This window comes from Mastacembelus armatus, chromosome 1 (assembly GCF_900324485.2).
Source record: "Mastacembelus armatus chromosome 1, fMasArm1.2, whole genome shotgun sequence".
NCBI classification, from domain to species: Eukaryota; Metazoa; Chordata; class Actinopteri; order Synbranchiformes; family Mastacembelidae; genus Mastacembelus; species Mastacembelus armatus.
In genome coordinates this window covers 14,348,638-14,375,714 of record NC_046633.1, presented here as the reverse complement: position 1 = coordinate 14,375,714, position 27,077 = coordinate 14,348,638, and the positions used below count along the sequence as shown (strand labels likewise).

The window sequence follows — 27,077 nt, the reverse complement described above, 5'->3', positions numbered from 1 at the left end:
TACACAGGTGCTTAAAGTATTTTAAAGGTTCTTACTCTAAATATATGCACACCACACATTGACATGATGAGTTAAATCACATTTGTGGATTGTGAATGTACGTCACCGTAGCTTAGTTGGGTGGATGCACCTGTGTATTGTTTTCTGAATCTCAGCTCCTTTTACTCGTCATTGTTTTATAAGGGCCCTAAATACTGCGCAGCTGTATAGCAGCTAAGCTCATTAACTCTCTGTCTGTTCTCGATTTCTAGTCTATTCCCAACTCAGCTCTTTCTTTCAGAGTTCGTTAAAGCCTCCTACAAGACAAACGTTGGGGGGGGGGGAGTTGATGGATGTGAGTGGGAGGAGGAGAATGACTTGTTTCATAGCAGGAGATAGCCCCTTTGGGTAGTTTTTAATTAGAGAACACTCTCTCCTCGCCAAACCTCAAATGCCAGTATTGCACTATTCATTTGTAACATGTTCCTGTATGCATAGACAGCTGCACCTGAGGCTCAGCTACCCATTGCTCTTGTTAGACCCAGGCTATGCATTTTTCCTTTTTTTGTATTTTAATCACTTTTCTCAGTATTTTTCTCCTCTCCCCTCCTCTGCTGTCAGTCTGTAGTTCAGAGTTTTGTCCTTACATTTTTCTCTTGATTAGATGAAAGAAGCAAAACAGGCAGGCTTTAGTGACCCCTGTCTGCCAGTGTTTTTCAGCACATCATACCAGAGTATCTCCCCCTCTCTTCCTCTCCTCTAATTTGTTTTTACCTAACTCAGCCTCATAAATTCAACTACATTTAATTGACACAACATCTCAAGGTTAAAAGCACTAATGTCAACTAAATCTTTCTTTGATCAACAGCTTTCATTTCCTGGTTTCCCATGCATCCTTCCATTTACCTTGAGTTCTCATCTCTCTTTTACTGCCTTGCCACCTCTTCTGCTGCCTCTCATTTGACTTATGCCCTTCAATGCTTCCAGTCCTTTTCCTCTCACTCTTCTATTGCCCACTCCCTTTCACTGATCCGTATACGCATGGTTATTTTGATGTATAGAGAAATGACTTTAATCTTGATGTCAGGAGTTGTGGGAGGAGAAGCCATACATATGGAGAATCCTTAATGTGTGTTTGTACTGTCTTCACAGCTGATGTTTAAACAGAATGTAAAGAAATTTATGGCAGGGGACATTAAGGATACCAGACATAATGCTTTGGACCAATAAAAAATAGGTTTAAAACTATTGTAATCACAGCAATACATTGGTGAAATTAAATGTAAGTATTTACGTACAAACTGTGTAGTTTGACATTGGCTTTAATAAGCCTACAGCTTAAAATCTTTCAGTTAGTCACAAAATGTTACTATTTTTCTAGCTGCAGACATGAACAGTGACAGGTAAAGAAAGATGCAATCATATTGAGGTAGACACAAGCTTAAAGGTTGTATACAAACTAGGACATGTGAACACAGCTTGAAATGTCCGGTAACACAGAGGATGAGAAATATTTACCTCTTTGTCGCACATAAAAATGTTGTTTTTTCACAGTAACTATAAGACACAATGAAAATCCTAGTGCTTAATCACATTAAGGTACAGGGCTGGCTGTGTAGTGGACATAGCAGTTTGAACACAGAGATGTTGTTGAAACCTTGCCGTATTTCATTCAGCTTCAGATCAAATGGAGCTAGACCCTAGACTGGGTTCTCCGTTTCCCTGCTGAATTTTACTGTGAAAGAAAAAAATCCTTAGGATGGAAAAAGAGGTATGGGTAGGTGGTCAATATCCAGAACACCCAACTGTACTTGTGTTTTGGCTAAATGGAATGGGGTTTTTTTTGTGTGCCACCCATGATGCATCATCTAAATGTAAATGAATCATGAGTGAGTGTATTCAGGAATTAGATTTCCCCTTTATTTAAAGTCATGATTGGTGTGTGCTAGGCTCCAGCCTGTGACCCTGGTTAAGGAATAAGCGGGTATAGGTAATGGATGGATGGATGGTTGGATGGATGGATGGATGGATGGATGGATGGATGGATGGATTGGTGTGTGTGTGTGATGTCCTGCCAACATCTCCTCTCTTTGCCCATTGTTTTCATGTGAATATGCAGATCTTTGAGTGTTGTGAAGATGATTTCTAATATGTATCACTAGCAAATAGTCAAATTAAGAGTAGGGTGTTTACAGAATGTTATAAATCTGAAATTACAGTTAAAAACAGCAAACACACAAAGAGGACTGTTTTCTCTGCTGACCTCTGGCAGGAGGTACTGCAGTCTGAAACACAGGTGAGAAACACAGAAGGAAAACATATATTCTGTCAAACTCTAAGAGCAAAAATTAACTTTTGAATCTGACATTTATATACAACAATAATCAAGAGGATTATTTCAAAACAGGCTTTTATAAGAACCTTACTACCTTTTCACAAAACAATGTAAACAAAGAGAAAACATCATAAATGTGTCTTAAAAAAGTAAAATACATCAAAGAGTGAAGATATGATATTATGTAAAGTCAAACATTTAACAAAATATTAAAATCATAATCCTCCTAAAATTGTTATCACATTGCCCTTAAAAAGGGAGCGGCTGCTTCCACTACTGGAAAGTGTTTGATGCTCTTCTTTCACACTGCAGACAATGGCTTGTTGGCATCTTAAACATAGATAGATATATAGATAGATAGATAGATAGATGGATGGATGGATGGATGGATGGATGGATGATAGATAGATAGATAGATGATAGATAGATAGATAGATAGATAGATAGATAGATAGATAGATAGATAGATAGATTATCAATTATTTGGATCTAGTGATGGAGCTGTGGTGGCACATGGTGACATGGTGAGCAGCTGCTGAGAGGAAGATGGCAGAAGCGGAGAAGAATGAAAGACACGTTTTCCATAATTAAACAATTTTTACACTGTTATGTGGATAGTGGTGGGGCCTTCTTGTCCTAGGTTTCTGTTATGTGGTCAGATATCAGTGTGGTCAGTGATCCAGTAAAAGGTTTATGGTTCTCACATCAATTGACACAGTAACTTGTGTATCTCACTGAGCAGACAGATTTCTGTTTTATCTGACGTCAGTCCACACTGTCTAAGACAAGGACATGAGACCTATGCCACACTTGACCTCTGCATTTTTAGGCTTCATGTCTGTATTTCCCCTGGCACATTTAGTTTTTTTGCTCTGCGAAGCTGACGGTGAAAAACCCACACACACACACACACACTGCTGTTCTGATGACTGATGCAGGTCGGAGTCAGTATGGGTTAAATGTTTCTGTGTTCACATATAAACTCCAGATAATATAATGACTATTACATACAGAGATAGGTTGGAGTTGTCATTTTAACAAATCCAGCCACAGCAGGAGACAGCCTGGAGATTTGACTCCATCCCAGGCTACTCAAAATGTGAGGGATATCGGTGGACACGCAGGTGAACTGTTGCTATGTACTGTGGTTGCTATGTGCGTGGCTGAGAGACACCATGGCACCATGGTGAAAGTTAAAGTTGTGCTTGATGTGAGGATTCTGAGAGTCAGCTGATCCTGCTGCTATGTTATTGCCCACAGGTCTAGGTCACTGAGAAATGTTCTGGTACACTACCAAGACTTTTTACAGTGGAGCGCTTAGGACCAAAGTCTGGCTAATATTAAGTTCATATTCCTCAGACAACTGCAGCTTTAGATGCAGCTTTACATGCAGCTCACCGGGGTAATGCCTAGCCATGTTTAAGTGCATGTCTGAAAGCATGTTGCTTCATTAGGGCTAATGAGCCACTCACTTTTGATTTAAATGAAAAACAAGTGCCTTGTTAATGTAATAAAATTTAAGATCTGTTTAAATGTCATCACACATACAAATTGCTTTATTTTTATTTCATGTGTAACACTCGTTGTGATCAAGGTTTTAGGTAGTGGGCAGGTATTGGTCATTGGTTTTCTTCCAGTCTCTGTCAGAGAAGTTTTCAGTTGTTGCTAGTAACTATGCTTCCTCATCAGAAAGTTTGTTTTGTGGAATAACCCAGGTGTCTGTCCTGGGTGCTATTCTGTTTTGTTTTCTTTACAGTGTATGTCTCTCATGGACACACAGTGGCTTCTCCTATGTAGACGATATTCACCTCAAAGTGTAACAAAGATGTATAACTGACAAAACAGAAGTCCTTACAATCTCCTTCATCCCAAATGTAATGAATTGGTGAAGCCTTAAAGGTGCTATATAAATTAATGTCCTTCATAACTTAATTTAATACTTAATTTTACTTGATTCATTTTTTTCTTTCTTTTCTCCTTTTCCTCACTTATTGCTCTTCTTTTCCAATCTTGCGGTCATGCTACTTTCTTTATTGTCCAGGAGTTATGAAGCATAACTCCAACTCCATGTTTCCACCTCCACCTCCCACCCTCCCACTCTCCCACATCTCTCTTTCTCCTCATACTGTATGTCTGTTCAACTGCAGCTGCTGTGAGTAGGAGACAGGCGACAGAATCACTCAACCTTAATGGATAAGCTGATCCATCCCCCTCACCATTAGGATCAATAATACTCACTGGAGACCACACAGCAGATCACTGGCAGTGTACAGCACTGGTATTGATGGAGTTAAATACTTTAAACATGTCAGAGTGGTGGGGAGTGGTCAGTTGAACACTGTCTGTGTGTGTCTGTTCCCATCTGTGAGTATTTATTGACCTATCTCAAAAGGAGCAGTTGTTCACTTCATGTAATTATAATTCAAAATGTTTGCGTTTCCAAGGAGATGCAGCAGCAGGAGGATAGTATGTGTTTTTTTTTTTTCTTATTGTGTGTTTTTTTTTTTTCACAGCTAAATTGGTCTTTCTTGCTATGTGCAGGATGTTTGTTGTCAGGTTATTCCAGTGTACTTTCCTCCTGTCTCTGCTCTGCAGTGTTAGCTTTATTTTTCTCTCACATCATCTTGCAGGGATGCACTTATTCAACCCACTGAAATGGTGTGTCATCTGACTCACTTGTGTGCTCACACACTTACTCACGGGGCGTTGTCAAGGTGGGGTTCAGCTTGCTACAGGGCCAGACTGTGCATGAGTGTGATTAATAGAGTTAGCTTGGACAACTGTAGCTGCCAGTGTGGTGAAATGTATGATGAACTATATTGGTTAAAGCAAGGTGCACAATGTGACCTCAGAGTCATTTGTATGACCAGTTTGAATTGAGTTTTTTTTTTTCATTCTCCTTATATAAAATTTTATTAGAGGGATCATGCCAGTGGTACTGTTATTGCCAGGCAGTACAGCACAAGAATCAATCAAAGGTCAGAAAAGCACACAGACCATTAACAGATCCAACCATCAGCTGCAGTTTCCTCTCTTTTCAGCCTGATTGAGTGATGTTGACCTCTGTCTGCGGAGTAAAGTACTGCAGCTCATCAAGCTCCTGAGCTGATGTCATTCTGATGCAATCAGTTGTTCCTTTTTTTATAAGAGCACCGTTGTTCCCTTGATGTTTAATGTATTTCAAATGGATATTATCTGGAAATTACCAAAAGATATACCATGGATATTTTTCTCCTGTAGTGCAAAGGTCTAAAATCAAAGGCAGACTTTATAATAACAGTTTTATAACATTATTATGTTAAAACAAGCAGGCAGGATAATGGCTGTCAGGGACAGGGCTTGGCCATGCTTTAGATACTCTCAAACACATGGGAACCCCTCTACAGGGTACCTTTTTTGGTTTGCTTTCACCTGTGCCACTCTACTCAGTGGTTTACAGAACTCCTAAAAACATTTTAAACATGAATCTATGATGTTACAAGATGTTTACCAGGGTAGAATGTGAGGAATAGTTGTGCTATTTTTCTGATGTTTCTCTAATCTTAATATCTTCATTTTTAAGTACTGTGTAGCATTATCTCTTCATATTATTTAAAATTATTCAAACGAGACGAGTCTGTCAAGGGAAAAGCATTCATTTTTTGCTATTGCATTTTACTGCATCTCAATAAAGAATCTGGAGCTAGACAGTATCAGTTAAGATCCTTTTCACAAAAATAATGTAACTAGAATTTATTTAACATATTAAGTAATTAAGAATACAAATATTTGCAAATATAAATATAATAACCAATATTTCAAAATTTTAATTATAAATAGATATACAATAATAATTCTGTAATTTCATTCCATCAACTGTATGTTATAGATTGTGGAATACTATTATTTATAAAAGCACTTGTAGGTGCTTATAGGGGTGAGGACTAGCATCCTCATCAACTACAGGACTGATATAGGACTGTAACCATTGTTTTCTAATGTACTGTATGGGCATATGAGTATTGTCTTATTGGGAACATGTGAACCTATATTCTTTTAGGAGTGACAAGCAGAAAAGACTGGGAACTGCGTTAAGCACTGCATCTGTATCATACTTATTGCAAAAATAGATTATTTCATATGCCACTCTCCGGTAGGTCTCCACATGATGGCGTGCTTCACAGTACAGAATTTCCTGCACCCTGAGTAGCTGTAACCAGTTCAGCCACTGGTCCATTCTTGTGTCCCATCGCAAATCACCCCAAGGTTTTCCCTTCCTGTATAAATGTAAACCCCGTCTGGTCATATGCTCATGAATTTCTCCATCTCTTTTTCTGTCTGTATTTACTTACTTACTCTACTTACTACTTTGCATTATTCCCACAGCTTGCATTTTTAGTGAGTCAATTTGCATGGGACGTGGGATGTGATTTGTTTTATCTGTCTGTGCCCGCAGTAGGCCATCATATAACTATCAGCCTAAATGTCATTATCTGTCCGCTGTAGGCAATAATGTTGACAAATTTCTCTATTAATATGCGCATACTACATTTGAGTCATGATGAAAATATTGGCCATTGCCCCCACAGGCTAGCATAGTGACATGGGTGATGTTATCATCATTCATCATGCCCCCTCACAGCCCTCCCTTGAATAACAATGGGGTTTGACCTTGGCTTATGCCTGGAGAAGAGAGATGCTGCAAGATTATCAGATTATTGCTGGGATAAGTCATGAACTCGTGTGATTGGTCAGCTTTGGGGCTGCTGACAGGGGACTGCTTAAGTAGCAGCATTACCCCTGGTAACAGGGTGAGAATAGATTTAATGTTTTGGGGTTAATTAGGAATAAGTGGGTGATAATGTGTTTGCGTAACTTAGTGAAGTATTGGGATATAAGTATGCCCAATTCTGTCACTGGTAATGACAAGAAGCCTTTATCTAACCTATAAAAAACAACTCAGCAGTTTTCATCCTTATTTCTATGTATTGTATGTTTCATAAGTTGATATGGTTGTACACCATGTGCACTTGTCAGGACTCTCTATTTACCCAAATTGCCATATCTGGTTATCTGCACTGAGCAGCGGGTTAATATGATTTAGGATCTGGATGTAGGTTTAAGGGGGCAGCATAGTGGATTGGTATTTAGCACTTTTGCCTCACAGCAAGAATGTTCCTTATGTGGGTTTACTCCAGGTACTCCGGTTTCCTCCCACAATCCAAAATCATAAATGTCAGGTTTATTGGTGACTCTAAATTTCCCATAGCAGTGAGTGTGAGTGTGTGAGGTTGTTTGTCTCTATGTGGTCCTGTGATGGACTGGTGACCTGTCCAGGGTGTACCCCTGCCTTTCACCCAAAGAGAGCTGGGATAGGCTCCAGCAGATCCCTGTGACCCTAAATAGTAAATAAGCAGGTGTAGATAATGAATGGATGGATGTAGGTTTAAGGTTTAGTTGGGGTTCAAATGAAAAAGTATATATTGCATGAAAAAAATAGGATTTGACATTTTAGGGTTATTAGTCAGTAATCAAAAAGTAATCAAATTATATAAGCTTAATTAATAAATAAATTAAGCTTATTATTAATTAAAAAGAGGATATGTAGCCTTTGTCATGACAAGTGTAATACAACATTTTGTATAACCATCTGTCTTACCATCTGTCCATCCATCATCTACCACTTATCAGCTAAGATTGGTGGGGAGCCAATCTTAGCTGACACTGGGCGAGAGGCGGGAAACACCCTTGACGGATCGGCAGTTCTGTTAAGCCATGTGTGTTTAATTTTGGTAGTCAAATAAGCAAAAATATTACATAAAAGTATGCTCATTTTTATTATTAATCAAGCTTTGCATTAAATTTAGTACTACATAGAGCTGAAATTATTAACCAGTCACTTGTTTAGTTGATGTATCACTTAATTAGTTGATCAACACATTTTCTATCTATTTGATAATGGATCAGTGGTTGCACTTATTTTTCAAGCAGGAATGCAAAACATTTGCTTGTCTTCCATACCAGGATTTGCTGCTTTTCTTTGTCATATTCAACAGTAAATTGAATATGTTTGCTGTTTGGACTGCTGAAAAGACAAACAAGTTACATGACGTGTGTGTTTGTGTGTCCAGTAAGTGTTTCTGCACTTCACTTTACACCAGATTGTTAAGGTTAATTGATTCCTTGAACCCCATCTGGTGAGGTGATGTCCACACTGGTCCTTAGCCCTGTCATGGTCATAATGGCTAAAAGATGGGAGGAGGGTAATCTGGGTTTCCCCAGGGGCTTAAAGTAGGTAGACCCATGTGTGGGAAGGTTAAGGCTCAAGTCCAGATTTGTCAACACTTAGGGATGCACTGGGATATGAGGAGTAGGAATGACATGAGGGGGAGAGCCCTAACGCAAACATTTCTGCTTGTGTTTATTTACTGGTCTTGCAGGATAGTGTATAATTATCCACAATAAATATAATCATAATAATACTATTGGACTGGCAAGTATTATGGGGTCCAGAAATGCAATGCTATTTGAAACTAAAAGGCCACTGAGTAGGAAAATTTTAAAATAATAAGTGCAATTGTATCTATCACACTCTTAACGATTTTGGATTTGTTTGGGTTTTCTCAAGATTTTTAAAGTGGTGGGAAGGTTAAAGCCCAAGTGCTATGCCAAATTTTAGGCAGATTTAAGCAGTTCCAAAAGGGAGGTAGTTGTGTGTAATTTAACTATAATATTTCCCATTAAAAAAGGGCTGGTGGTTTTGGCCCAATATGGCATCAAAATCAAAATCATTTTATTCAGTGTTCAAAACCGATATACAGTAATCCTACTTTAGCAGCATCTCTGTATGCTGTAGATACCAGTTGACGAACACAAGAAAAGGCAACGTTTCCTTTACTCTTTTTCATCTATATAATTGTGTGAATTTGGGGAATTTATATAATCTCACTGATTCTTGCGTGTGCCGTATAGATAATCAAGTATGAGCCAAAAGTCTAAAACACTTGTGTAGTTACCTGACCACTGTGTTGACCAGCCTGATCCTTACACTGCATGGCCTGTCTTGGAATAATCACTGACGTCTGCTTTAGTTTGACAATCAACGTCAAGAGCTTGGAGCTCTGGAACAGATAAGACATGCACTGAAGTAGTCCTGCTCTATGGAACTGTGGTCAAGAATGAATAAATATTCTGCGCACGCATGTGTGTGTGTGTGTGTGTGTGTGTGTGTGTGAGGGTGTGTGTGTGTGTGTGTGTGTGTGTGTAAGCAACTGACCCATTTGTTGATGTTTTTGCTTAGAATATGCATACCTTTTTAAAATGCTTTACAGATTTCTATGAACACACTAACAGATACTGCATACCAGTCCCCGGCTTGTTTTCCAACTATATCTGCCCTACACACTGCTGCTTACCTTGTTCAGTCAATCAGAAGCTGGAAGGACAGGGAAAACAAGCAAGGGCAGTGGTCCACAAGGGCTGGAGTTGGCTACCCTTGCTTTAGCTGCGTTTAATTGCATCTGTCTATGCAATAATCTGTCAACACAAGTTTTTGTTTACTTAAACTCTGAAACACAGGAAAACACATTTTGTTTGTCAAAGCTGTTTGAATGTTAGTTGTATCAGTGCGAATATTGGAGCTCATATTAGTTTAGTAGATTGTGAAGTTGTTTGGCTGTCACTGATGTGGGCATTAAAATGTATTGCTTCACTGGCAGCAATTCACATCAACATTCTGCATGGTCGCTGGAAGTGTACTTAAAAACTGTACAATCTGCAAAAACATTTTTTTTTTTACTGCTTGCAAAATATAACCACATAAAATACCCTTTACTCCTTGACTATAGTATGTATCCTTGTTGCCCTTCGCTTCCTTCTCTCCATACCTCTAGGAGACATAGGAAAGGAGCTGGCAGCCAGAGTTGGCTACTCAGCCCTCGAGGGAAGAGTATGATTTCAGCCTCAGGGACTCGGGTCACTGAATAGTCTGGACTTTGTGTTTCTGTTCTCCTTCCTCATCCTCCCACCTTCTCTCTCTATTTTGCCCCACTCTGCCCCTCCTTTGAGTCTTAATGATTTGCAGATGCTTCCATGTACCTCTAAAAATAAAACCAAGAATAGCCAGCTGCACTTCTGCTGCCATGTCCTAATGTGATGCGAAATGTTAGCTGCACTGCTAAAAAGCCAGACATATCTCTTTGTCTTTATCTTATTACAAAACCAGTCTTTTCTTGCTAAAAGTAGGTTGTTTTTTGTACTAATTAGCTGTTTTTGTAATTTGCACTATTTGTTTGAGTTGACTATTATTTGCCTCCTGAGATATTTTAGTGCTAAATCTTGAATGTCATGCAGTTGTAAAGCCTTCTTGAATATCAATGCTAACAACTTCCCACGCGTGATGAAGACTAACTTTTGATCTAGTCTCCTTTCAATGACAAAATACATGCCATCAATCAGGAGTGACTTTATTTGTATGTACAGTATGTACCAAAGATCTTCAATAGTTATGCTTTATCTTCTGTGACTGCTTCTGATCATTTAGCAAGAACAATTAACCCCAGAGGATCAAATACAGCACAAGTTAAAGCCTTTACTTGAAGATGCAGAAAGTGATTTGTGTAGACATCTAAAGTTGGAGCAGAAACTGCTTACACCTCTGCTTTTCTCCTGATTGGGACTTGTTTATAGAGCTTTGAGGTTGTGTTTCCCTTTTAAACCATGCACAACATGAATAGCTTAACAGGCTCCCTGGGAATGACTACAGCAAAGCGCTTTTCATTCTGCTGCTGTTTTCCACCAAACAAAACTCATTCACTGGCCCATGTCCTCACCTCCTTGATAAGTTCCACCCAGTCATTTCCAGGTCCCACCCAGACACCTATTGTCTCGTCACTCTGTGTAGATAATTTCTGGTTAGCTTGTTCAAGTAACCCAAGAGGCATCCAGCATGTATATAAAAGCCACATTTGCAGTATGGCTGATGGACGAGCAGTACCTTTACACATTGGGTCACTGGCAAAGCTGGCATTTTGTGTACAGTATATACTCTGAGCAGACTTGTTCAATCATTTATATCAGATTATGTACCATTTCTGTATTGCTGAACAAATGCACACCGTGTAATCAGAATGAAACCTGTTTGTCAAGTGTAATTTATGAGTGTAAACCAGGCAGGCGTCCAGGGCTATAAAAAGGCACTTCTGGCCACTGGGTTTGAGTGGTGTTGGAGGTCTCTTGTCTAGATTACCCAAGTCTCCTGTTGCCCTGTTACAGTCCCAAGTCAGACAGCATTTGCCATATATTAAAACAATGCAAGGGGATACATTACTGGAGGTATGTTGTTTCCATGACTTGGCTGAGGTGGCTTGTAATAAGATATCTCTGTGGCATCAGTTTTATCTTTAGTTGTTCCACTCTTCGGGTAAACAGTAGAAGCGTAATGTTAATGTTACAACATAATCCAGTAAGAACAAGCATTTTCATTAAGTGACTGGCCAATGCAGAACCTTGGCAGACAATGTCATGTTGCATTGCAGAAGAAGATAAACAAGATCCAAGCTTTTTTTTTTTTTTTTTTTTTTTGGTACAATGCTGTGTAACAGATTTCTCCCACTGAATGAATTAAAAGGGTTGTATTTCATCAAGCATAGTTAAAGGCTGTCTCTGAGCACAAGCTTATTAAACAGTGCAAAACAAAGTGGATAAAGGCTACATGACTGAATCTGTACAGAGTTACTTTATGTAGGGAATTGAATTAGCAATTGTATACTGACTTAATAAGAGATTTCCCCTTAAGATAGGCTTTTATGAATGGGCAACTGATTGTTTTATGTTCCACAATTATACTTTCATTATCTATTCACCTCCACCAATGTGACATGGAAGTAAGACTTACAGTAGTTTCTAGCTTTCTACCTTAGTTTACCTTTTGGCAGTGCACTTGAGCTAGCAATGGTTTATGAGTCATTGTGAAGAGAAGAGTACAGGGTACATTGAAATGTCACAGCAGTTAACATTCCCTGGAAATACAAAACATTCCCAAGCACCCCATAAGTGGATATCAGCATCTTTAATGCCAGTGTGGCAAGCCTAGAGCAAAAAGGGCAAACATCCTGGTAAATATCCTGCCAATGCAGAGGCTTGGTCTGTCCACAGCATACTTTCCACTGAGACATATCCAGACACTCCAGTACAACACACTGAAAGCTGTTAGCCACTGACTGAAATATTAGCTATTCCACATGCATTAGAGGTCATGAGTCTAGCATGGTTCGAGATGGAAGGGATGAGGCGAGGGGTCAAATCTCTCTCTCTCTGTCCCACTTTGCTGACAATGAAGCATATTCTGGTTGCTAGCACACAGTGATCTTGGTGGAGAGGTCGGTATAAAGGCTTTATTCATCAGCTGTGGCCAGTCACAAAGAGGCAGATACATCAGTTTGCAGGGGAATGGATTAAGGGATAGAGAATAAGAGAGCTATGACAAGCATAGTGACACAGAAGAAGCCAGGGCTGTTGAGTCCTAAAGGAGATATGGCTTTTGCCCATGCATGTGTACTGACTTGTCCATCTGCAATTACACTGACTCTTGTAGAGCTCTATTCATGCACACAGCTAGTGTACATGTCACTGCATCTTTTTATTAGCTTGAGTGTGGTCAGAACTGGAGTAAGAGGAGGTTTTCATTAACCTCATGCAGTGAGAGGGCACTACCTTGTCTACTGGTTATGCTGCCCTGAGCATTTTCTGCTCTCCTGGCACTGCAGTATAATTTTCCAAGCCTGTTAGCTCTGCATCATACCTGACAAGCTGAGATGTGCTTCATTATTGAAATGAGTTGCTTCACAGCGGCCAGCCGGGTCAACTGTCCCCAATCAGAGATGCGCTTGCAGCTGCAGTTGTTGATCCTCAGTCAAATTAGAACATCAGTGATCATTTACACCCAATGCACCACTTGTGGGCATACATTTACAGTGCTTACATGAACACCACTTTGCCTACATATACCTGCTGTACTGTACTATTGTATTATGATGGGTATTTTTTAAAGCGGGTGTTTTTACAAGGGAGAAAAGGTTCTAATAAAAATCAGCACTTCACTACAGCATTGTGCTTTAGTTTTATTGCCTTGCCTACCTGTGAGTTTCAATTGTACTGCTGCAGGATGACATTGCTAAATTTGAGGTTATATGAAGGGTTTGATTAAAGAAAAGAGGGAGAATGGAGATGTACAGATGTCATGTCTGCATTTCTATATATAGCATGTTCTATCTTTACCTGATCTCTGCCTTTGTCTATGTATATAATTTTTAACCCAATTGCCATGCAGCTAGAGACAGTCACTATTGACAAGAGCTAAAGCAGATACGGTCAGCACAGCAAACCTCACCCACCACTCTTATCCTTGTAGCATAATCCCATTAGAATCCATTAAGCAAGGCGTCTTAAACTCATCTTCCTTCTTTCAAATGTGGGGAAAGGTCGCCTTCCACTTTAATAGGGGCAAAGAGAGGGAGGAAGGAAGAGAAGGAGTATAGGAAGAGGATGGTGGTGCCTCTTTGGAGTCACATGACTAATTTGTGGCTGTTGCTGGGAGTATGGGCAGCTGGCCAAAGTCATCCCTCCCTCTCTCTCCATCCTTCTCCTTCTGTCTCTCTCCCCCTCAAACACATGCATTTGTTAGTGTGCTAAAGCTGACTGCATGCATGGGTTTTTGCGTGAGTGCAGTTGCCTGGTTTTGTTGTTCAGGAGTATCAGAACCCACACACAGTCACTACATGCTTTGCTGTTGACCAAGTTACTTCTGCTGTCACTAACCATGTCCCTCTTGTGTTGCTTCTCCCTCAGGGACTATGGCTCCAAACGCAAATCAGGTAAGTCACCTGTGTTTTCCTTTATTATCCTTCACCAACTCTGTTCTCTTTAAACTTCTTACTCTATTACTCTTGATTACACTGCTCTTTAAGATCCAAGAGGGAATGTTATGCTGCATGATGTATGATGCTTAAACCCTCTCTTGTGTCATGTCTGTTATCCTTGTGATGTCAATGTGTGGTTTGTTGACTCATCTTGCTGTGGGATAGTGACTACTGTTGACTGTTTTGGGGTTGGTTCAAAAAGCTATCAAGGCTTCTCCTTCTCGCCGTATTCATCTTGCAGTCCAGGGTGGGGTTTCAGAATTATCTAAGACTTCCCTGGGATGACAAAGTCAAGTCACTATTTTGGATGCTGTTGAGAAAAAAGCTTATTCTGTATTGTGACAATAAGGGCATTTGAAACAAGTCTCAATCTCTTCAAGCCTTCAACTGAATTTCTGGGTGTGGCTTTTCATATGATGCAGTTTTGTTCCTTGATAAAGTTGTTAAAAAATAAGATTATACCAAGTCAACAGACATGCTTTTGGCGGTATGTGATTCTAAGGGGCTTTGAGTTGGGATTAAAAAAGCTGCAATACTTCCACTGAATACTATAAATGCAGTTCAGTAAAATACAGAGCAGTTCAGATAGTTTCTGAACCTGATCCACTGTATTTAACATGTAAATTCAGTAGCACAGGCCAAGAAGCCACAAAACAATTGGCTTGTTTGACTAGTCTTTCATTCCTTACTACCAAGGATTTTTAGCCTTACTAGTCATATTAGCAAATGTATGGCTCTTAGAGGGTATTAGTTGCAGCGTAGCTGCTTAGCAATTTTAATTGGTACATGTGAGCCCTTTATTTAAGAACTAGGTAGACTGAATAAATGTTGGGAAATATCAGTCATAGCTCTTATAAATTACTGAAGTGTTCTAAAAAGACCACTTGAGACTTGATATTTAAGTAGCTCAAAGGTTGTGTTTGAGAATGGAACTATCTTGAGACAGCTTTTGGTAGAGAGCAGAGGTACAGGAAAAAATACCTATTGTCGGTTAGATTTTTACATCATTCATTGAAGTTTTGAATTAGGTCAGGGCATTATGTTTTAAATAAACATTTTTTTAAGATCATGGTGAATTTATTTTTGGCGCTCTATGGCCCTCTTGCAACAAATTGGTTTGTTGTAGCCGCAGTACTAATTCAATTATATCCACATTCTTCAAACTGATTTGATTTATTGGAAGCTAATTTGATTGGAAGCCAGTTTGCATTTTTGTCTCTACATCCTCTTAATGTAGCACACTATCCTTTGAAACAGGTGGTTTTTATACCCTGTGTCAGCCTACCTAAGCCCTGAGGACCTTGCCCAGCTGGATGTCACTCCACTGATCTCTAATCCTCAAGTAGCATGAAGCAATGAAGTGTAAGCAAGAGGGTCCCACTGTCTGTAACATGAAATCTAGAAATGGTCCCTTAATTAAAGGAAGCCGTTAGATTTTCAAAAATCTGTATGAGTGCTCCTGTGGTTTGGTTTTTGAAACCAATTTTAACATTCTGGAACAAAACTAACTTTTCATTTTTTCATTCATGTGATTTTTTTATTTTTATTTAGAGGTGAAGACATAAATAATATAAAGTAGATTAAATTGTACCGTTAAATTGTTCTAATTGTTCTGCACTCAGTGTAAAGCCCTGATACCCTACTGAGAGCTTCCCATTTGTAACCATGACAATGCTTTCACTATCCAATATTCACCGAAAACAGAATAGCTGTCTGTGGTGATTGCTCCTCAGCACTTGCCAGAACTCTGTTTTCATGAGTGTTTCCATGATGAGGCCCTGTAAGCTCAGGAGATGCTCCTGTGTGTTGGATCACAGGGTAGAGACAGACGACGTATATGTGTGTTTTTTTTTTTTTTTTTTTGGAAGGCTTGTTTTTTCCTTATGCTATCTTTATGGCAGCCTAAGGTTAAACTCAAATTCCATACTTAAAGCCCAGATACACAGTTGAAAGCAAATACACAAACTTTTCACAATGTTCCCAAACTCTTTCTTTAAGTTATTTTAAGTGGTGCTTATTCAGACTATTGGGCCATGATAGCCATTCCTACTTTCAACATCTACTCTGTTATTCTTTTGTTAATTCCAAATAAATTGTTTCAGCAGCTGCAAATGTGAATTGCTTCTCTACTACTGCAACACAGCACTTTTGTCGAGAAACACAGGATGTTTTGAACATCATCATGTAAAATTGGCATTTGCTGACTAACTATTGTGTAATATCAAGTCAATAATAGGGAGGGATAAAATGGGCAAATATGTAACAGATGTCCTCATGGACACTGTGATTTAAATCCTCCTAGGTTTTGTTCTTGGATGTTATCTCTAATAAATGTCCAGTGTCATAACTAGCACTGTGACATATGTGAAAAAAACCCTTGCTTCATGAGCTTCATTTTACCTGTGTGATAGGGTGAAGAAAATTTCCATTACAGTTGAAACAGCAGTACAACTGAAATCATCTCACCCCAAAATTACAAAGAATGAAGAATTGTTTTTTTTTTTAAATTTTCCCTCCTGACAGAAAACACTGATTCATCTCACCTAGCATGGGACAAAGTTGTCAGATGTGTTTGGAATCAGGTCCAGGGAGTTTCATGGGGTCACTGCCCTGTACTCTTCCCTCGCTCTGCTGAGTGCAGATGGAGCTTGTACTCCTCCATGTGACGGCCAGATTCTGAGGGAACGGAGGAGGGTGCTGTTTGAGCTGGTGAGGCCATCGGGGTTGAGACTGTCAGACAAGCGCTGGTTTGTTTACAAGGTGCAGTCGGTAAGATTTCAGACTGACGTTGGAATGGCCAGTCATATTTACTTGGAGAAGGGAGGAGGGCTATGTCGTTATCCGTGTGTGTTTATATGTGTGTTTTTACAAGTGTAGATTTCGTAGTAAAGGGAAGCTTGTGTGTGTATGTGTCTGTTAAGCTGTCAGTACTAAGAAGGATTGTAGAGCCACGCTGCTGTTTGTACCATCAGAAGCTTCTCTGTCAATACACACATTTATATGACAGTATATCCTCCATTACCTGCCTCTGTACCCATAACATTAAAACCCTTCTATGAGTTGACTTCGACAGATTTAAGATCACATTGTGCACTTAATTGCAGCAATAATTATATCATTCCCCTCTCATCGCATCAGTGTTGACGATACAGTAAAGTGAGTATTGATTTAGGCAGAAAGATTATAATTGTCTTTTCCAGCTTTATAGCAGGGAGGCTTAGCAAATATGACAGCCATACAGTTGTTCCCCAGGGTTGTGACAGCACTTGTGTCTTTTTGGCTTGTCTCCATTACATCTGAAGGAAGTGATGTTTAAAAGAAAATCTAATAAGTGAGGTGAGAATGAGCAAAGACTGAAAAAGAGAAGAGACAGTTTGGACATCCTAGAGGTGACAGTGATCACTCTGGAACAGATGTGGCTTGTGATGTGATTTGAACTCACCCTGAAATGAGCACCCACACAGTGTCACTCTCCCAATTGAGATTTAAAACTATTTGTCTTTGCTAATGTTTGTATTTTTGTACTATTGTATGAAATCTAACAGAGAGGGCCTATCACCCCCCTGCCATCCTGTTTGCACACAAGTGTCATTTGTCACTCCAAACGCTTGTGTCACAGTAGGACATAAATTGTTTTGTGTCTCCTTTTCTCTCCTCTCCTTGCTAAGCATTATATCAATAGTAGTTAGCTTCTGCCTGCGGTTTGACATTGTTAGTGTTGGCGACGTGCTTTTCTCGACTGTTGGATCAATACTGGTTAGCAGTAATTTGTTATTAGTCGCCTTTGTCTTGGTGTCAAATGACTCTGGGTTTATCATTTAAACTCTGTCTTTCTGTATGGTGGTAGCAGCTTTAGGCAGTATCGTAAGGTTGGATGTTCACATTGTGTTTATATACTAGGGTCTATACTTACTTTCTTCTTGCCTTTTACATAGAGAAGTCTAGGATTAAATAAGAGTGGACAATACTGACGTTTTATATATGAAATATCAAGCATCAGTACTGTGCTTTCTACTCCACGCATGAAACCTTGTAATTTGAACCATTTTTCTAGTTTGTAGTTTCTCTGTTTATCATTCTTTATCTATACCCCTCTCCCCAGCCTTGCTTTTCATCCTTTTTATCTCTCACACTTTTTAAAGACACTCTTGATGTTGTTAGATTTTTCCCATAGCACCTATAAAATCAGAGATTTACACCCTCATTACTAGCAATGCACTAAACTGGAGCAAACTATTATATAGTATATCAATTGATTTTTAACATCATTTTAACACATCTTATGGATATGGATTCCTTAGATTTTTCTTTTAGGAATTGTTTCTATAATACATGCTAAATGACACACAGTAATTTTGACTGAAAATTAAATCAAACCTAGTATGGCATTTTGGTACTGCTATTACATGTTAGTTATGTTACTTATGCATCAGTACCAACAGTTTGTTAGTTGCACATAGATCAGTGATCTATTATAACAACCCTGAAATAAAGCCTCTCTTTGTGAATGTGATATTAGATTAAGCCTTGATTAGCTTTTAGCTAATAAACTGCCAAATAAGTGTAACCACAATATGCTAATTTGAACAAATATATACACTTGGCTGATTTATCAGTATCTCTCTAAACATTGTACCTTCTGAACATGTTAATTTGGTTACATTGTCATTGTGTGTAGGGAGGTGAAGAAAAATTGCTGAGAGAAGGTTTTTAGTAATGTCAAGGCTCATCTCGTTAGTTTAAGGGAACAAACCAAGAGCATCAACTAGTTAATGTGATCTCCAAAGCATGAAAAGGGTCTTATAAAGATATTTAATTATGTCTGAAAAGTCACAACAGACTCTTCATTCCCTTTATAATCTTCAGGCTACAGGTCTTGTTGATGGACAGAAACAGGAAATTTCCTTTCAGAAGACAATATACCAAGTCAATAAAGCATCAAGATAGATGGCTAATAAGCCTTTCCATCCCAAACCTCAAAAGACTGATTAGAAAGAAAGTCTTAACTTAAGGCTAATGTAAACGTTTGGAGTGAGAATTCTAGGAAAATAATACATATTAGCAAAGGGACAGAGAAACATCACGGGATCTATTGGTATCTAGAGCCTGGACTTATCGTTTTTTCTTTTTTTTTTTGCCTCCCATTCTACTTTTGGAAACTCTGGGAACCACAAGTAGACCTGCACTCTGAGAGCGAAGTGCTCTATTGGGATAATATGGTACTATGAGGTCTTTAAGGCATAAAGGAGCTTGATCATGAAGGGATTTGTATGTGAGAAGAAGGATTTTAAATTCTATTGTGGATTTTGCAGGGAGCCAATGAAGAGGAGCTAATATAGGTGATGCCTTTCACCCAAAGAGAGCTGGGATAGGCTCCAACAGGTCCCTGTGACAACTAAATAGGAATAGCTTCTTTAGTCTAAAGGGAAAGCTGGTAGGAAACTCACATTTATCCTTCAGATTGGTTTCACTCCTGCCCTAGCCTGAATAGTCTCGTTAGATGGACTATGTACATGGGGATCCATGTACATAGTCCAACACTCTCATAGACCCATACTTCTGAGTTGGTTTCACAACTGGCCTGCATAGGTTCGTGAGGTAAACAATAGAAGTGAGCACAGGTGAGGGTCGTTAGGATCTAATGGTCGACTCTTGTGACCCCGCTGAGCCACAAACTGGGTGTAGAGTGTGTGTGTCCCTGTATGTGAAGTGTTCCTTAAATTCCAGGGAATAGACCTGTGCTCACTTCCATTGTTCACCTATTCAGGTGACAAGCCTATTCAGGTTGTAAAACTAACTCAGGAGTGTGGGTCTTACGACACTCACCCCATTTATGTAGTTCACCTAATGAGCCGTTTGGGCTACGGAGTGAAACCAACCTGAACGATAAAAATGAGATTCCTACCAGCTTTCCTTTAGACTGAAAAAGCTACTCGGATTAGTGGTGAAACGTTTCGACCTAAAAAAAAACAGAAGTCCAGTTGTAATGACACAGTTTCTAGATAACTTCACCCAGATGACTGAGAATCTTCACAGACATCAATGTGTGTATGTGCATGTGTGTGCGTGTGTTGAAGTGGAGTATTGAAGGGGTGAGTTAGAAGGGAGATGTTGAGTTCTGCACTGTGTCGGGTGAATAATAATCACGTTAGGGTGTCAGTGAGCAGGGTTTGACCCTGGCTGACCTGGGACAAGCCCATAGTCTCCCTTTGGGGCTAACATCAATCCAACAAAGCTTCCAAGATTCTGGTGGGTAGGGAAAGGGGATGTGGTTTTTATTATCTCAGGGAGTCAACAGAGAAGAGCTACTGGCTTCTCAGCAGGAGCAGTGCTCATGAGGATCCAGTGCAGCATGCTGCTCATGAAGTTTAAAAACTGCGTCTCTTCAAAAGATAAGTTCATTATTTAGGAAAACACCCTATTCTCAGATTGAGAACTTAATTTTTAATGATGTACTGAGGAATTTGAATACTTAAAGAACTGGAGCCATGAGATGTACTTGCCTGTAAACCTTTAACATAAGTGCACAGAAAATCTAAGGTTACAAGATGTTTTTTTCCCCCAAAATATCCATTTGCCTCATTCTGTTTGTAAAGGATAATGTTAGGTAAGGTAATGTTATTTTGATGTTGGATACTTGGTCTCTTGAATACTTTTGCTTAAAAAAAAGTTTTTGTTTTTTTTTAAAAATTAATGTCTTTGCCTAAATAAAATATATTCTAAAGTACAATAATTTAGAATCAAAGAATATGTATAGAAACCCATCAGATTAGGCTTTTTTTTCACCAACAAGTACCAACAAATATTCTTTGGCCAGTGTTAAATTTTAACACTGAGAAAATAGATGCACTGGAGAATGTTGTGAGAATGTATATGTATCATAGGGTGACAGGCTTGATATTAACCTTTTTATCATGTACTAATTTCATTTTAATGATACTATCTGCAGCATAGTATGTTTCTAAATTCTATAATTTTTCAGAAATAAAATTTGTGAGATAAAGTAGTCATCATGTGTTTTGCCATCTTGTGCCTGGGTCACTCTCATTTGTCACTCAAGCAACACATGACTTTAAAATCAAATAGATTTTAAAATCAAATCAATCAAATAGACATTTCTTTTAGTCTTGTCAACAACTGTTTATTCTCTCACTAGCTTGCTCTGCCCAGGTCCTGGCTCCAGCTCACTATATTGTTATGGCCTGTTTCCTCAGCAGTGCAGCAGCTCCAACACTGGCTCACCTCCAGGAAAAGATGACAGCCACACACTAAAATATTATTTTGGCCTGTCGGATCTTAAATCACAGCCTCCTTCCTTGTACTAAGGTGGCCTGTGAATTTTAGCTTGCACCCCAAATCTTTGGTCACTGTCTCCTCTGTCTTCTCTGATGCATGGTTTAATTTCCTGGTTGGGGTCTGAGATGTTTTTTGAAGCTGGGGGTCAGCTTTTGTCTTAGCAGCTGACATTCCTGTAGGTCCAGATAGAGGGAAATAGAGAACGATAGAAAGCAATGGAGGAAATGGGAGCAGTCTGAAGGAGGCGGGGTTTGAGTATGTGAGGGTTGGGAGGGTTGTTTACAATGCACAGCACCATACAGTACAGTGGCTTTTTTCTTGATCTCAAATGCACTTTATTCACTCAGTATGCAGAAAACACAGACCATGACTTTGTGTTCCCAGATAAATAGCGACAGATTTTGGATCCTGTGCTAAATTTGCAGTGATCTGTCTTTTCCTCTTTATAAATTGTGTTTAGTAGGTGTCGTAAAGCCTCTGCTATACTGTTGCTCCTGTCTCCTGTCACACTAAATAATCTCTCTGCTTCTCTCCTTTCTTCTCTTTTTCTGCAGTATGGATGTACGGCTTTACAGACAGCCCGAGGAAAGAGGCCTCAGGTAGCCTTGTGTGTCTGTGTCAACATTTTGAATATGCATGCCCTACTGTCTTTGTGTGAGAGCGACATACCAGCTGCATCTCTTTAGGGTTTTCAATTTATTTCCTTTCACACCTCAGATTTCTCTCGACATCTGCTTCACATGCGCTGTCATCAGTCTCTCCCTCAAATTCAGCCTCTCTCTCTGCAGTCTAGCCATCTACGTCGGCAGCCCTGGTCAGCCAACACAACAGCTGGGCACCATGCCAGAGGTCCAGAATATGAACCTGTGGTGTGCTTGTGCTGAAGCGTCTTAGACTGCAATGAGGTGTCAAGTCTGGTCCTTTGCATTATTCTGCAACATGGTTTTACATCAGCGGCCTCATTCAACTTCATGTGTGTCATGATGAATCACAAGAGAACAAATTTGTCAAAATTGGCCCCTCACTGCAAATAAACAACCCAAAGAAAGAACATTCTTTTCTTTCATATATAAACATGCATATTAACACAAATATAATCACAGATTTGAGCATCTGGCTGTCATTTAGCCAATGTTCTTTGGGACATTTATCTGTAATTGAGGCACTGGGGAAACACACAGATATGTTGTTTCTGTCCATTAGAACTATCAGTGTGTCAGTACTAGTTAAGAACAACAGACAACCCACCCACCCCTTCTTGAAGATACTTAGTACAAAAAGACATATTTCAAAGTGTGTACAACTTGGAGACGGCCTATAACACCCATAATTTCAACAAGTTATGTTCTGTAATAAAATTACTGGAATATGGAAGGTAGAATTAACAGGTCTTGACAATTTATGGCATTTCTTAACGAGACGTGACTGCCATTACAACAACATAAAGATTTTAAATTGCTGGATCTGTGCTGCTGACTGATTGCTCCCTGCTCAAGACAGATACTCAGCTTCACCTGGGGGTGGTGGTGGAGGTAGCGATGTTTAATTATGTTTTAAGCAATGCACAAATACTTTAGCCTAATTTATAGTTTTCTGAACTGCCTTAATGTATGAGTGGACTGCAGCCAGTTTCACTCTTATTAAAATACAATGCCACAGTGAAGACATACTGTAGTATTTGGCTGCATGTTTTCTAAGCCATTCCTGGGTTTTGTGATTACTTTAGTCTCAACAACCTGAGACTTCAGAAGACCTTCTCTTAGTGATGATTGATTCTGGGCTATGGAGATCTTCTCTTAAAACAGTGTCATCTAGTGCACAGGACATGCACAGCTTAACTCCTTTAATACAATTATTGTACAGAGTCTGACAAAGCCAAAGATGCTGCCTACAGATTATTTACTATCTCAGATACAGTCAAGTGGAAAGCTTTGCTGACAAATATCAAAATAGATTTGAGCCATAGTAATTTTCCAGAGCCTGTGCTTTTGCTTATCATATTTCTAGTTTAAAAACACAGTGCAGGTCACTTGAGTGCCTTGATTGATTGCATTTTGGACATGCCTAATGGATTATTAGTTGCTGACACTAAGAGACAGATTGATGACAAACAAAACACCATTTTCCAGGGATGTGCTTTTTCCCGAATTCATCGATATAGTCAGTGTGATGATGTCATGAATATGCAGATAAGGCATCAAACAACAGAATGAAGCATGGGTGCAAATATGTACTGTGTTGTACATACTGTTGACACTGAGTTTTATTTTATCAGATACCTAGGGTCACATAGTTGTGCAGTGGTTAGCAGAACCTTCTTAACCTTCTGTTAAGAAGGTTCTGAGTTCAGACCTGGGGGCCAACCAGGGTTTTTCTGTGTGGAGTTTACATGTTCTCCCTGTGGCTGCATGGGTTTTTTCTCGGTACTCTGGCTTTGTCCTACAGTCCGGACACATGTAGGTTCAATTGCATGTAGGTATAAATGTTTATGTGTTGGCCCTGTGATAGACTGGCAATCTGTCCAGGGTGAACCCCACCTCTCACCACATTAGCTGGGATTGGCTCCAGCCCCTCACAATCCTCTACATGATAAGCAGTATAGATATTTGGATGAAGAAAGCATTTTAAATAGTCAGTCCAACTTCCAAAGTAATTTTGTTCTTTAGGATAACATTGTATTTGGTCAATACTCTTAAAGTTTTTATGAATTAGTAATTTACATGGTCTGTGATAGACTGCCAATCTGTTCAGGGTGTACCCTGCCTCTGGCATTGGCTCCAGCCCCTGGACCCTGGTTGTTCCAAGATAAGTGGTAAATAATGGATGGGTGGATGGATGGAATTCACATCTACAGACAATTTTTATTGATCCTGGAACCATTTCGTAGTGTTCAGTAGTCAGTTTCCTTCTTCCAGAGACAATCCAGGAATTGTGTCCCTTATATCCCCCAAAACCCTCTGAAAAATATATGATGAACCCTTAGATTATTTCATTATTTTGTTCCTAATCCTATCTTTGGCACAGATGTACATACATGAACACAAGAACACAACAGGACGCGAAATGTGATCTGCTAAAAAATCCCTCTGAATCAGCATAGGTCATCTGTCTGTGGCCAAACAAGCAAACAAATGTGTTTGCTGCTCAGATCAGAATTGCGCCATGTGAAGTCAGTATATGAAATCACTGCTTGCGTTGAAAACATCAGAGAGAAGGAGAGAGAGAAAACAGTGGCCTAACCCCAAATGAAATGCTTTCTTCTTTTGTTTCACATAAACATGGACCCAGCCTCCTTCCCTGTTTCTCTTTCTCTCGCTCTTTCTCCGCTAGTCCACTCATATGTTTCTATTTAAGGCCAGCAGTGCCGACTACCATGATTGGTGTGTTCACCCCCCCCCCTCGATTCCCTGTCCAACGGCAGGCTCCCAACTGCAGTGGAGGGGAGGCCTTTCCTCTCAACCACACTGTTGATTTTCCACAGAGAAACTTTACCATTCTTCCACTCATTCGCTCCCCAGTCTTGCCCTACAGCTGTTAGCCTCCTCTGTTTCTCCCTTTTCATTTCCCTCTGTCTTTTCCTTTCGATCTTAAAGTTTTATTGAGGTCATGGAACCTCTGTAGATGAGAGATGCAGTCTCTACAAACATTTTCCTCCTGCTCCTTCCTTTTGTTTTGATTTATTCCGATGCTCCTCAGTCCTTCACTGTGGGTCATCTATATGGCCAGACGTTTGGGACTATGCAGCCAAGTCGTGAGCTTGCGTTCTGATTGGTCCGGGAGGAACAGTCACGGCAGGGAGTGGGGATTGGCTGATGGCGGCATACCGGGTGCACAACAGCAGCAGTGCGGTTGGTTGCAGCGGGCGTTCACGGGGTGCCAAAGCAGGCAGGTGGTTCACAGCCTGTTTCTTTCCCTCAGGGATTGACAGTGCGGAGCCCATGGTGCTGGAGCAGTACGTGGCTGTGGCCAGCTACGAGAGGCAGGAGAACTCAGAGATCAGCCTCAAGGCCGGTGAGACTGTGGACGTGATTGAGAAGAGCGAAAGTGGTGAGTGGATTCTATTTTCTGTTTATGTCTCAGGCGTATCTGACAACCATCTGCACACTCACAGTAGATCCATAACAGAACATTTTAAACGTGTTGAAAAATAACATAAAAGTGTTGGAAATAACATGTCAGAACTGCTGGACGTTTCATTTACTTCTTCTTGTTTGTATCTTCCTCTCTCTAAGTACACATTACACAGAGAATTGTGCTCACTCAGCAACTTTTTGTCTCTTTTCTCTCTTGCTTCTGTTGCTTTTACTCCATCCCTTTGTCTGCACCAGTCCCCCACTCCAGCTTTGCTCCCGTCACTTTGCTCTCCCTCAGTCTCTCCTCTCTTCTCCCAATCTCCCCATCTCTCAACCAGGACTTGGCAACACCTGGAGGTGCTTTTTGGCTGTATGTATATGTTTGGAGGGTGGGGTGGGTGTGTTTTGCAACAAGAATGTCAAGTCGATACAGTGGTCATTTTCAGCTTCCTAAAAGTGATACTTAAGATGTTTGATTGCTTTCTTTTTGAAACCATTTCAACCAAGGTTTAAAGTAAACAACTGTGTGGATAAAGTGGTATGGATCAAGTAAACTGCAGTGACGATAATACAGATCGAATGAACACTGATAATATTTGCATCACCAATAGAAAAAGCACTTCATTCTTCGACTTGCATATAACCCTCTGTGGAAATTCTGTTTAGCAATCCAGAGCTGGGTCTAAATTTCCATGCAAACTGTGACTGACAGCCAGCAGCTTGCATAACTCAAGAGAAGTCAGCAGATAGTTTGGCACAAACATTGCATCCCTGTCATTCTCTCCTCTCTTATCTATACTGTGATTATGCATGTGAATTCATTCCCTTTGAGTTATCTTGGCTTATGCATCTTTGAGTGATTATGTGCGTAAATGGCTCGAACCAGCTCCTCATATTGTTGTCTCTGTGCATGAGTCACACAGTTGTTGGTGCCTTTCCCATTTGTCCATTGTCAGCATACATGAGATAATTGTTACATGAAGTTTTGACTGAGTAAAGAAGTTGCATGGGAAAATTTTTTTGATGTGGCTTTTGTTCAAACTTGTACTTAGTGAAGTCAGTTTCTTCCCCAAGTCATTGAATCTTAATTCCCAGGGTCCCTTTAAGCTTTATTTGCGACATTTTGAAATCTCAAGTGTTTCTCTTCACTCTTGACTTAAGGGGAAATTTATTTTTTTATATGAACCTTTTATTGGCAGAGTCATTTTGGAGTTAGGTCCACATATTAGTAACTGTTTTCTTTAATGAATTTTAAGTGTTCCTTGGCCATACAGTCATTTTCTTCTTCTGTGATTCCTGTGTTTCTATCTGGCCTGAGAGCATCTGCTCACCAGACCCATTTGAAAGCTCCTCTCAGAACATTAACATTTAACAGAGTGAAGTATTTACAGCAATACGACCAACTCCTGAACTCTGATGAACACTTGCTCAGGAGTTGGATATGTGTGCTGTCATCATTCACTGAGTGAAAGAAGTGGAACAACAGCCATGATGATG

General features: G+C 39.7%; 1 protein-coding gene across 4 annotated transcripts in view; it reads left to right on the top strand.

The window, feature by feature from the left end:
- sh3pxd2aa (SH3 and PX domains 2Aa) overlaps nucleotides 1-27,077 on the top strand; it is a 91,916-nt gene that overhangs the window by 32,584 nt on the left and 32,255 nt on the right. For 2 of the 4 annotated variants that reach the window (XM_026304104.1, XM_026304103.1), the window contains exons 6-8: nucleotides 14,141-14,166; nucleotides 22,062-22,106; nucleotides 25,426-25,554. In XM_026304104.1, coding sequence (XP_026159889.1) covers nucleotides 14,141-14,166; nucleotides 22,062-22,106; nucleotides 25,426-25,554 — 200 coding nt within the window. The remainder of the gene's footprint in view (nucleotides 1-14,140; nucleotides 14,167-22,061; nucleotides 22,107-25,425; nucleotides 25,555-27,077) is intronic. The other 2 variants (XM_026304106.1, XM_026304105.1) reach the window with 1 other exon arrangement.